At 46.1% G+C, this 12,132-nt stretch overlaps 4 protein-coding genes and 1 non-coding gene across 5 annotated transcripts; 1 reads left to right on the top strand and 4 right to left on the bottom strand.

Annotated features, from left to right (window-relative positions):
- Nucleotides 1-107: 107 nt before the first annotated feature.
- On the bottom strand, nucleotides 108-619 carry PPTG_11526 (hypothetical protein). The gene has a single exon (XM_008907615.1). It carries the CDS (start codon nucleotides 585-587, stop codon nucleotides 165-167), a length of 423 nt encoding a protein of 140 aa, XP_008905863.1. The 5' UTR covers nucleotides 588-619; the 3' UTR covers nucleotides 108-164.
- A 1,462-nt stretch (nucleotides 620-2,081) lies between these two features.
- PPTG_11525 (hypothetical protein) lies at nucleotides 2,082-2,698 on the top strand (the record flags this gene model as incomplete). Its single annotated transcript, XM_008907614.1, has 2 exons — nucleotides 2,082-2,322; nucleotides 2,403-2,698. 2 exons carry the CDS (start codon nucleotides 2,082-2,084, stop codon nucleotides 2,696-2,698), a joined length of 537 nt encoding a protein of 178 aa, XP_008905862.1.
- Nucleotides 2,699-3,866: 1,168 nt separating this feature from the next.
- On the bottom strand, nucleotides 3,867-5,393 carry PPTG_11524 (hypothetical protein; the record flags this gene model as incomplete). The annotated part of the gene is made up of 1 exon (XM_008907613.1): nucleotides 3,867-5,393. One exon carries the CDS (start codon nucleotides 5,391-5,393, stop codon nucleotides 3,867-3,869), a length of 1,527 nt encoding a protein of 508 aa, XP_008905861.1.
- A 3,511-nt stretch (nucleotides 5,394-8,904) lies between these two features.
- PPTG_22946 (hypothetical protein) lies at nucleotides 8,905-9,461 on the bottom strand. The gene has a single exon (XM_008907612.1). It carries the CDS (start codon nucleotides 9,030-9,032, stop codon nucleotides 8,928-8,930), a length of 105 nt encoding a protein of 34 aa, XP_008905860.1. The 5' UTR covers nucleotides 9,033-9,461; the 3' UTR covers nucleotides 8,905-8,927.
- A 1,986-nt stretch (nucleotides 9,462-11,447) lies between these two features.
- On the bottom strand, nucleotides 11,448-11,521 carry PPTG_20551. The gene has a single exon. It is a non-coding gene; the product is annotated as a tRNA-His (tRNA).
- Nucleotides 11,522-12,132: the final 611 nt, after the last annotated feature.

Here is a 12,132-nt window from a genome sequence, read left to right as displayed (position 1 = left end):
GTCGCTTCAATGACCGTGGATGTCTGTAATTTGACGAAATAGTAACATTGATACACTCCGCGCACCAATTGTTCCAAGGCCGAGACAAAAAAAAATACGACATCCAGTCCAAAATCGTCGTTAAATGCCTCCGCACAGACGTGAGATCGCTCTGTGTTAAGTTTCTAGGTGAGGTTAGTATCCACAATAAATTGCTCTTCTCCGGGACAATAATTGTTCTCCTCTTCCTCCCACTCAGCAGCCATGGTGTCTTGAATATTGTCAATTGGCACCATTTGCAGCAGATTGTACCAGATTCTCAACAAAGCCGCAAATTTAGATGTGTCATTTGCCAGCAGCGGCGCGGCGAATGCTTCACGTAATCCAATGGCGCAGTGAAAAGGTTTGAGAACGTTTGGCAGTTCGTGTAGTAGATCCGAAGAGAGGGACGCAGGGTTCTTGGAGATCTGCTGGACAGCTCCGTTGAGTGTCTTCAACTGCAGAACGTTCACAGCGGGATGAAGATGCTGGTGGACGCGGAGCAGCCAGTCCAGGAGGAAAGTGGCAGCGCGCATGTAGCCCTCGTACTTGCCAGCGGTCAACGGCATGACAGAAAGAGGGAATGCGAGGAGGAAGATTTGCACCTACTTCGAAGTGCAGACGATCCCCATAGCGCTGGGAGCACCAATTTATTTTTGTTTAAAGACATTTCTACCATAAATGCACCACCGAAATGGATCCGACAAAATTTACTTACAAACTATTCGTTTCCATCACACAAGTTTCAAACGATTGGTGTAGCTCGTTCCTTGCGCTTCACCCTGTTTGCTCTCCTATTGCTATTGTTGCCTCATCACACCAAGATACCCTCCTCTCTAGCCCAACCAGTCCACCTCACACTCAACGACTACTTTACAAATGAGTCCCACAAACCAAATAAATGCTATTAATCGTTAACCATTCGTTGAAGTGCGTTTTGCGAACATCATCGTAAAGAGGGGTGTCTTATCTATAAAATGTTAGTTTCAAATAATCTTTTCATCGGCTAGCTTGGCGTTCAGGCTCCCTTTACCAGTGGTAAAGGGAGCATACCTGGTAAATTACCAGGAATTCTCCACATATTTTAACAGCTATTTTCCAGAATATATGCTCTTCGCTCACAACCACAAGTTGGGGAGACAAATCTCGAGACGATAAACATGGCGCGCACACCACGAATTGCCCAGATGGCCGAGCTAGCTCGTGCAGAGGAGGAAGCACGCAAGAAGCAATGAAAACAGGTTGCTGGCATGTTCGCAGAAGGCAAAAGCTCTCGCATGGGCACAGCCGAACAAGGGCAATGAAGCCGACACGAGTAACGAAGTCGAGCAAGGTGGTGGTGATGAAGACGAGCAGGACAGTGGTGAAGAAGACAAGGAAGTGGATGCATACGACCGTAACGCCAAGTCCAACGCGGAGGAGGGGTAAGGCGGCGTCGCAGACGGAGGAGAGGTTTCGTCATCTGACGAAGAAGCAGGGCCACACAGGGATCAGGGAGAGGTTGAACATGACGAAAAACGCTTTCACAGGGGAGCAGGAAGAAGATGTGTGCCATGAGAAGAATGCATTAATTTCGCTTCGTGGACCAGTGGCAAAGCTCATGGTAAGAAGAAGAAGGCGTCTGACGTCTGCGCTGATGAACTTTATTACTGCCCAGCTTTCAAGCCCAGTACGAAACAAGGACTGACCTTGAAACCAGTCTCCAAGAGTACGTGGAGACTGCAAGACAGAATAATCGTTATCAAGGGAGTGATTCACGCGGGTCGTCGCGATGCGGATTTGCGCGCTCAAGTTCGCTTACGAGGACGAAAGACAGCCAGTGCTGTTCAGCATGTGCGACGTCCACTTTCCAGACGACCCCAAGATGGACGGACTAACATACAAGATCTGAGAGGAATATAAACTGCAAAGGTCTCTATCTTGCGACTACACGCACCTCAACAATGTCCAGTTTCCTGCACCGATTGTGGCATTGCCGCACATAATGGAACAGATCGATATTTTTCTGATGAAACCCACTGAGACCGTCACAGAAGTAGCAAAACTCGACGATCACGAATTGGATGTCTAGAACCTACCACATCGGTCGCAGAAATAGAGAGCGTTTAGATCTATCAGATGCTCTCACCGTTGCGGGCTCTAAAGGGCATACCGGTAGTTTGGACATATTGGTGTACGAAGGAATTATCGCCGTGTACGTGGATCTGTGCGATTCGCCCACCAACATTCGTGACGCGCTCTTCAAGGCTGCTGCTGCAGTTGCCGAGAACGGCCATCAGAATACCGTGGAGTACGTGGTGGGACGTTGACAGATAACCGAAGTGAGTGGATAGAACTGGACGAAGTTCTCACAGCTGCAGCGACTCACGGACATTTGAATGTAGTCAAGTTTACGGTAAATCACGCTCGAGAGAAGAACTACACTCCAGTATGTGCGGCATTGTATGAACCCGATGCGTTGACACAAGCGATTCTGGGTCAACACGATGAAATGGTGGAATTTCTGCCACAAGTAGCGGGCGAAATTGAGTGGGATATATCGAAAGCCTATGAAGCCGCGGCATCGACGGATGGCAAGCCACTGGCAGAGAAGCTCTATGGCATCTACCGGTATCCGGGAGAGTCCGGACGGGCGATTTGTTTGTTGAGCTCTCACGCAGAGGGTACGACAAAACAGTGATGTATGCGTACACTAGTGGACATTGTACCATCGAGTCAATTAACGAAGCGTTCACGTTGCAGCGGAGTGGGGATCGATTGGTGTCCTTGAATTTTTGCTTGGATCCGATCGTATTTCACCCGCAGTATACGACTACGCCGTCGAGAGAGCGGCTCGTTCGTTGCTACATCCACTAAAAACGGTATATCTTCTCTGCAGCGAGAAGATGGCACTTAGTGATGCGATCAATAGCTTTCCAAGTCACCGAGGAGGTTACAGTCCTTAAGTTTTTGTACGAGAACGAACACATATCTCCGGAGTCAATCGTTGCTGCTTTCAGACGTGCATGTGGTTGTGGAAGTGACACAGTGTTCTCACGCTTGAGTACGAACGATTGATATGGTGAAGTTCTTGTACAAGCTGGACTGCATTCCTGTCGATGCCATTGGTATCTGACTTTGACACCGCCAGAATCTGTCGCCGTGATATTATAGAGCTCCTGGGTAATGATCCGCGTCTTACAACTGAAGCGAGAGACGACGCTTTCGCCAACGCAGCGTCTGTAGGTCACTGGGATTGGACAAAGTCGCTGTATGATGCTGATGTGATTTCTCCAAACGCGCTGTTAAAGGCGTTCATGAAACCTGCTTCTTCGAGTTTTCCTGGATATCAAAGAATCTCGCACGCTTATGTGTGACACAGAGCATGTCCCTTGTGAAATCAGGATCAAGGCCTTCATGTGTGCTGCTCAGCGGGGACAAAGGGTTGTCCTGGGATACTAAACAAGACGGAATGTGGCAACTGGCAACTGCAAGTGCTGAAGGAAGCGCTTGAAGTTGCGGATGAACGTGAAGTCAAGCTCTTCGTGCGCAAAATTATCTGCGATCTGATTTTCAGCGGTAGCGCGTTTGTGGCTGTGGTCACGTGACTGACGAGCTGAACGTGAAAGATGATACGTGGGAACTATAGTTTTAGCTTCCCAGCCGCAGGAAATTGATAGTTTTTTCTTCATTCAATATCAATTTAACGTAGTTTAATCCAGTTCTTTTTGTAACGAGAAAGGGTAGATGGATACATTTATTTTCACTTTCTCATCTGGAACTTTTGCGGCTGACAGAGCGAATGTTATAACGTTTTTCTGAAGTCCTGTCGAGCCTGTTTCGATCCATTATTCTATTAGAACGGAGCTTTAGCTCACGTTAATCTTTACTTCAAGTTCTAAATGGCCTCCTTGAGAGGATCTAGGCACCCACAGGACAAGTGATCCGCCTCCAGTGCCGGGAAGACCGAGGAATCCCGGCCGCCAGCGATCAAGGTAGAGCGTCTTACCACCAAGCGCTTTGACTGTGGAATTCCACCGGCCAGTTCCTCCTGCTTCGACCTTGACCTCATCGATCTTGTCTCCTCCCGACTTGATATTCACTACCACGTTCTTTGTATCTCTGCTCGTAAAGCTGATGATGACGGCTCCATCACCCTTTTTAGTCCAGGAGCTTTTTGTCCCTTTGAATGCCTTTTGAAGCGTATTCAGCCCCAACGTAGCAGGTTCTGTGCCGTCGTCGATCTCGCCCATGAACTGAGTTGGCCCACAAATTTTCTGAATGAACTCGGAAAAGAACAAAGTAATACGGGTAGGATCTAGCAACGTCACAGCGGCAGCAGTGAAGGCAAAGTCGACAACTCGATATGCTTTTTCCTTGTCATCGTAGGACGTGCCGTTGTCGCTCTTCCCAGACTTGATGAGGTCGTTCATGATAACTCCAAAGGTCTTGCGCAAGACCTCACGCGTCTTGTAAGCCGTCGCTAAACTCGACTCGGCGATCATCTGGTGCATACAGTTGTTCGTCACTATGGGTATATCTTGCAGTACGAGATCGGAGTCACTAATCTTTAGTCGAATCTCATCGTCCGTGATGGCAGGACTTTCTTCTCGATACTCGTTCACGATCAGCCACACCCGGTTAACTAGGGACTTGAGATCACCACCACAGCTCGAGTTCTGCTTCATTGCTGTCTCTAGCGAATCAATTTCGCCCTCAGTGATCTTCTCGGCGGCTTCAGTGAAGTTAGCCCCTTTCAGGAAGGCGCGGAATCTCTGCCAACTCGAAATAATACTGTCGTCATGGGCAAGAGCTTGCGCTAGCATCCACTGGGCCGTTGTCAGCACTTTCTGCGATAAAATGAGGTTTGGAGACACATGCAGTTTCATACAAACGGCAATTGCAAGAGGTAAATCCGTGACAACAATGCTCGAGTGAAAGAGCAAGAGGAGTAACTTGCGCTCGGACGCCTGTGGATCTGACGCTTTCAACGTGCGAATGTATCGGAGGACACCTCGCATCACCACCATGACCAAGGTGGTACACACTGCAGCCCACCAGGCATGCTTACCCAGCTTTTCCAGCGCACCAAACACACCAAATGTAGCACTACTGAGGACTGTGATACCAACAGCAGAGACTTTGCTGGCCACCTCAATTCCACAGTCGTCGTTTTGACGGATACACTCCATGCCGCATTCCACAGGGTAGTCCATGGGGCATTCAGTCCAACACGTATTTGTGAGCTCATTCCGGTCGTAGTTACTAGGACAAACGTCCATGATGTGAGCCTCTCGATAGCACGCAGTATCTGGCGACATTGTCCACGTTCCCACCCAGTTACGGTAAGTCGATACAACAGAACTCCTCGCAGTTGCAGGGGTGGCAATCTCCATAGCACTGGTAGATGCAAACGAGCTTGACACCAAGAAGTTGGTAGGTTCTGTCGGTACTGATACTGTCCCTGGGGTTCGAGATGTTGAGGTGTCCGCCGTAGTTGCTGTGAGACTGGAGATCGCAGCAAGCAAGGAAAAAAGTAGCTTCAGGGATGCCATTGCACTGCCGAATGGAGGCGCGAGTAGAGACTTGTGGAGCTTGTGCGAAGTATGGTGTAAAATCAAATCTGGTGGCCACCGAAAGTTTGCAAGGCTCGCTTAAAATGCGAAAAGGGATCGTCGTCGGGTCACTATTGTACATATCCAAGGCGACTTCTGAAACACTACGACAGTGGTCGTACAGTACCGCACACTACGAATACGCGGCACATAGGCGGCTAGATTGGGAGCTTTTTGCGATCCACGACAGCGTGACCAGCTCGAAATTTCGCTTTGGCTCCGAGTCGGAACTTCCGACAGCGTCGACCAGCAGTAGGAATTGTTGTGAAATCCTACCTCAAACACACTGTGACTGCAACCCATACATATAGGGCAAAACATGACGTTTGCCTTGAAAGGGTGCTCAAGAAAACCACCATGGCTTATTAATAATCTTTTTCTTTTATAGTGACCTGTGGAACTCTGTGAGGTTCTCGGTGTGTGCTCGACGGCTTCAAAAAACGGACAGCGACCTTTATATGCGAAAGTGGACCTCGCCTTCTTGTTGGGCCAACGTGTACAAGAATCTTGTCAAGATGGGAAGCTCCCGGTCATAGGCGTGTTCGGTACTTGTATGCGGAAGGAATATAGTTTATTTTATGCATTTAAATGCATAAAATACTTTTTAAAGAAAAAGTAGCTGGTGTCTATACCATGGTGCTTCAGCAGCAAATTAAAACAAAGCAGAGCATCGATAAAAACCGTTTATTACTGCTAGGGACCTGGCAACATATAATACCTGACAGAGAAACATTGCCAGTCACTGAGGAGGTAATTGTTGGGTGAATCTTGTAATTAGCTTGAACACGCATCTTGACAGCTTGGTTTTTCGGCATTTTAGGATTTCAGATACTTGGACTCCAGTTAAAAAGCTGGAGTTGCTTTTGACTTGACTTACTCAAAACTAAGTTGTGGGCCAGTCACAATAGATAATTGCACTTGCATGAGAAGTTGCTGATTGAATTCAAACTTGAACACCACGATTATTCTTAGATAATGGCCGCTTAACCCTTTCGCGATAAAAGGAAGCAGAATGCCCCCTTTTCCTGGTTATCCGACGATGTATCCATGTTAAAGGAGGCAAAATGTCTCCTTTTATAATTAAGTACGTTTACAACAGGTCGTTATGCGCATAGAAAAACCAAGCAAATCACGCTTGGAAAATTTGAAGGTGGTCCATCACTCGCCTTAAAGGAGGCAAAATGCCTCCTTTTGATACCGACTATCCTAGATTTAGTTTACTAAAGTGGCTCGCAAAAGGGTTAATAAAAAATACAACCGTCTCTTTTGTTATTACTATCGGTAGACCCTAGTGCGCTGCGTTTTTGTGAGATAGGTTGCATACAGAGTCATGACTTTTTGAATTGGCCCGAATACTACGTTGTGGGGTTCTTTAAAGAGATAGATCACGAAACAAATAAGAATGGTTTTGAGAGTCGTTGAGGCAGCCCCCCCCCCCCCCCCAAGTGCTGGAGAGTATCCCACTGACTTATCTATAAGAGCGTTTTCAGGCGTTTAATCGTGCTTATATTGTGTTTATACTCTACAGTTGACTCCGTGGTATCGTACGCAATCCATCGCTCCCGCTCCGACGGCGTCGTTTATCCTATGTGTCAAACAAGCGACAGTTAACATTCGAGGTCAAAATCCTACTGTATGTTAAACTTCGTTACGCATATGTTCACGGAAATCACAGTCTTTGAAGGGCTGATTACCACTTGTTATAATAGCGGTAAGATTACCAACCTTTGTCGCGGATAACATTCGAAGAAAATTCACAACTATTTCTCGTTAGAAAAGACAGATGATCAAAGATGTGATACAAGTGTTACTCAAGTACTATTCTTACTGGTTACAGTACCACTACACGCATTGAGACCTCTTTGCAGTAGTATCCAGTGACACGTGTTCTACTCAACGTTAATGCTTTCGATACAACAGCCATGGTTTCTTGGCAGAGGCGGTAAGCGTTTTAAGCGACGAATTGACACATCAGTGCAGTACAAGTTTAGCCAGTACCGACACAATACAATACCACAACACCAGGGAGAAATAGAAGGGCCGTCGTCTGTTTTGAATGGTACACAATGTGTACCATTGAGAATGTGATTTTGGTTTGACAAAATTTGTCAAACCAAAATCACATTCTCTCTCTCTTTTTATGCGCGAGAGAATAGAGGAAGGGCCATGCGCTTCCTCGGGAGCTGTTGCCCTCGGTCATTTCCACTTGAACCAGGTGGTTGACGCCACATACACTGCAACGAGCGCTTCATTTCATCTTCGAACTCGTAACCAATGCTACACTCCGCGACAGGATAGATCGGCCACCCACGTCAATTTTAGGAGTTGGAGCCTGCCATTTAGATATGTTTTATAGCTAATTCAGAGTAAGACGGTGTTTGTGGTAACAATCTGGATTTAGCAGTCTATCAGGTGGCTAGCATACAGAGCATCGCTTTTGGCACTGCGACAGATTAGATCTGCCACCCCCATCTTTACTAAAATTAAGTATAGTTGTATCAAAAAGATTGAGCCTCATTATTGACAAAGTACATGACGAGTGATGTGTAAAGCGCTCTTGCTGCTCATTTCGCAAGATGCCACGCAAGAAGAAGTCCCATCCCTCTCCTTTTTTAAGTTTATCAAACAATGGTCGACGCGGCAACCAAAATGCCATTCTTATACGTAGTGGCAAATTCCCTTGGTGATTGGACTCGAAGTAACTAGCCACTCCATGATGTTTGCACCCACGGAATTTGCCATTATGCTTGTGAAAAAACATTTTGACTATTTCTGGTTGACAGGAGATTCAGTTTCTACTCCCACTCTTGAAGTAATACTTCGAGATGTATTAATTTAGAATTTGTTGGACTGCATTGGATTTTTGACATCAACAACTGGCGTAACGTTGTTTCAGCCACCACCTCGCAGACTTCGTAAAACTTTGTTTAATTACGATCAACGGAATGGGTACACAATTGTCTACCGAGTAATAATCAGCCACAGCAATACGTCGCCCATAGGAAAAGCTGTAATTTTTGGACTTGTATGTAAGCAGGTACAATGTACGGTATACGTTACTTATAATTGTCTGTGGCGTTTGCCATAGATGAAAGCGATTGTCTCGGTGTAGGTAGGCACTCGACTTCTAGTAAGAGAGTCAGAATAACCCATTGTATTCAACGAGTTTGCAAGAATAGGTATCACCACTATTAATTGTACCAGCGGCTTCCAACAAACGGAAGACATCTCTAGCCATGAAGGCGTCTCTTGAATATTTGATCACAGACCAATTTGAGAATAAAGTTTTCGATCTTGGCGTTCGCCCCCGCCACATCAAGAGCATCGTTCAACACGCAATTCCGCCGGTTGTTTCTCATAAACAATTTCCAGAATCGCCATTTGCCCGTGTCGTGCTGCAGCAATGAAAGTCTTGTGCATATATTCCCGTGGCACGTACTCTTCGACGGAAAGCAACCTGACGAAGGGGGCGTGCACTTCTCTTCGTAAAGTTCCTTCATTATCTCGACGCCTTGACACTTGAATGCATCTACAAATGCGTCTCCCTTCGCCTTGGAGGTGAGGTGACTGTCATCTCGTAAAACCTCGATAGTATCTGTTTTCTGAGCCTGCGCTGCTCGCACGAAGGCCTCGTCAATCAAACTCGATGGAATGCACGGCAGTTTGTGCAAGAATTTAATGATTTCGAATGGGATGAAATGTTGATTTAACGAATTCAACGACCTCGTGAACGCAACAGTAACTGCATGATCTGAGATCTTTTCGTTCTCGTATAGTAGTTTTACAACTGCCACATCATGTGCAACTGCAAATGCGCGGTCAATGCCTTGCTGAGAAACTCGTTTTAAACAGTACAGGAGCGCAACAACGTTGAAAGTTTGATATCCGGAGCACGCATGCTTGAAAGCTTATCAAACGCCTCCGACGAGACCCGATCAGTAGCAATAAGGAATTTCACGACTTGCATCTCTGCTCCACATGCTGCACTTGCGAACGCTCTACCAACCAGTCCTGGATCATCCCATTCACTGTTGTACAAGTACTTAACAGCATCAATGTGGCCTGATTCCGCTAGGCCAATGAACAGGCTTCGTCCACGCATTCATTGCGAATGCACTTCATGCATCCTCTCGACAAGAGCAGTTTGTCCTGTATCTAATGCTGTGACGAACGCATCTGTCAAATTCCAGATTATTTCTCTTTAGTTCACCAGAAAGTTTGCCATATCAGTGTGTCCTCCAAGAATGGACAGTGACAGGGTGTCAACCGACGGAATATCTGCGCGCATATCCATTTCTTGCTGCATGTTGCACCATATATTTCACCAGTTCCAAGTGCCCATTTCTCGTGCCTGCATCCAAAATGTTCCGAATTACACGGAACCAGGAAGAAGAATAGTCACGACACGATATACCAATAACAAGTGGTAACAACAGCTTAACAACGTCGAGATGGCCGCAGCCATGACGCCATCTCCTCTAACGCTCTCGTATCGTCATTGACCAGTACTTTAACGTATGTTGCCACGTCGTCAATACCAAAGGTTTTGTTTAGTAGCAGCTCTACGATATCCCGCAGGCCAAGAGTAGCAGCTTGCACTACTGCGTCCGTTAGAGCACAATCGAATCTGCCAAGTAATTGTTTAATCCATTCGGTCTGGCGTGTTGCAACTGCTTCTTGCAGTGCATCTTCTGGCGTCATTGCTAATGTGTCGATGAGCTTTAGCACATGCAGCAGAGCTAGGATCTCGTCTGGAAACAGCACGCCCCTCCAGTCTGCTGGCTAATGCGTCACGGGGAGCATCAACATCTTCTGCGGGTACACGGGCACGCTTGGGTTCGTCTTGTGGCACGTTGGCCTCGCTTGGACAGCGTCGCCTCCATTTGGAGAGTGTTGTGACAGCAAGTTGACGATGTCGCGCGGATGTCGTTGGAATGAATTAATCTGTCGGCCCAAAACTACCGGTTGGTCCCGGTACCGGTAAGTTGCAAAACCTGTAGAATTAATTTAAATTTATTTGGTTTAATATTTTCGAAGACCATAAATAAATGCCCAGGATACCCTACCCGTCCCAAATCGAAGACCTTCCAGCCCGAAACAAGATTAACTCTAGGAATCCTCCAAAACTGTCGGCTAAAGATCAAGCAATAAGTTGACATGGAGACCATATTTTTGAAGGAAGCCTAAGATCCGAAAAGATGTAGGGTAAGCCTGGACAGAGGTGCTCAAAATTATTGAAATTATACATTGGAGTTTTAAAATTGAATGATTAATTTTGTGCTGATTTGACTATATTGATCCATAATCACAGGACTCTCAAAACAAAATTTCACAATTTTATTATCTAACTTGCCGGGTATGATTTGGCTTCGCCTACCCGTGCGCTGTCGAGTTGTGGGTTAAGTTTGAGCAAGCGACAATTAACCCTTTTAAAAAGATTACCGTTTTGTCAAGGGTGTACGTTTTCGATCAGTCACTTCACCAGTAGTTGGCTAAATTGGGTAAAACTAACTGTAAGCGTACATATGACCAAAAAATATATTTTATACATATATACTCCCTCCGTTTCAGTTTACTTGACCAGATTCGGGAAATGATGCGTATTATAAAAAAGTTTGCTTGATACCCCTTACAAAGCGCACATTCAAATAATCAGCACTGGCTAACGCATACATTTATGCTCTATTCAGAGGTTTTAAGCCTAAAATGATGTTGTTACATGCAAAAATGATGACCCTCCATACAAACATCAAGTGAGTGTTCGGGGTCATAATTAAATAAGCAATTAGGGTTTCAATGGTTTTTAAATCTTCAGCTTTATTTGCTAAAAAATTAAGGACACGGCGGGACTCGAACCCGCGTCCTTCCGCAACATTGGCGGTGCTCTAAACCAACTGAGCTACGTGCCCAAAGCCCACTTAAGCAAGCACACAAGAATACTAGTCATTAGACCGTTAAAATTCTAAAGGCTTCTATCTGCAATCTCAACAGATTCTCCTTCTCTACTTTCTGTTGACTGGCTACAAAATGATATGCCGCACCTACCAAATAAATCGACAAGTCGCACTTGTAGTTCTTCAGCAACAACCCCCCCCCCTTTCGGAGTTTGCTCTTATCGATATGAGGCCGCTTGTAGCTGTTGTTGCCAAGATCTTGTATAATACACTCCATTACCTTCTGTAATGATACAAACGTGTCTTCAAGCGTCTCAGGTTGGAGATTTTGATATGATGCGATGGTGCATTCATTCAACTCGTCGATGCTGTTTGGGCTTTCTTCGTACTGCAGAGCTTGAATCGAGGAGAAGTAACCCAAATCAAGAATATTTGTATCCGGGCTATTTGGAGGCTGCATCTCGATGCATATATCCCACCCATCAGCTCTACACGCTGCCAGTATCGCTGGATCATTGGGCTCGACATGGCTACGAGCACCATCTTGCTGAATAATCAATGGGACGCCTTTTAGAAAAGCTGGACACTTCATCTTAATCGCGGGAATCACATTATCTATCAGCATC

This window comes from Phytophthora parasitica, assembly GCF_000247585.1.
Source record: "Phytophthora parasitica INRA-310 unplaced genomic scaffold supercont2.27, whole genome shotgun sequence".
Classification (NCBI taxonomy): domain Eukaryota; phylum Oomycota; class Peronosporomycetes; order Peronosporales; family Peronosporaceae; genus Phytophthora; species Phytophthora nicotianae.
Note: the sequence above shows the minus strand (reverse complement) of the source record. Positions and strands in the feature narration are given on the sequence as shown.

Excerpts from the sequence above, each read along its gene's own strand:
- PPTG_11526 (XM_008907615.1), bottom strand. The coding sequence starts at position 587 with ATGCCGTTGACCGCTGGCAAGTACGAGGGCTACATGCGCGCTGCCACT.
- PPTG_22946 (XM_008907612.1), bottom strand. The coding sequence starts at position 9,032 with ATGCACAAGACTTTCATTGCTGCAGCACGACACGGGCAAATGGCGATT.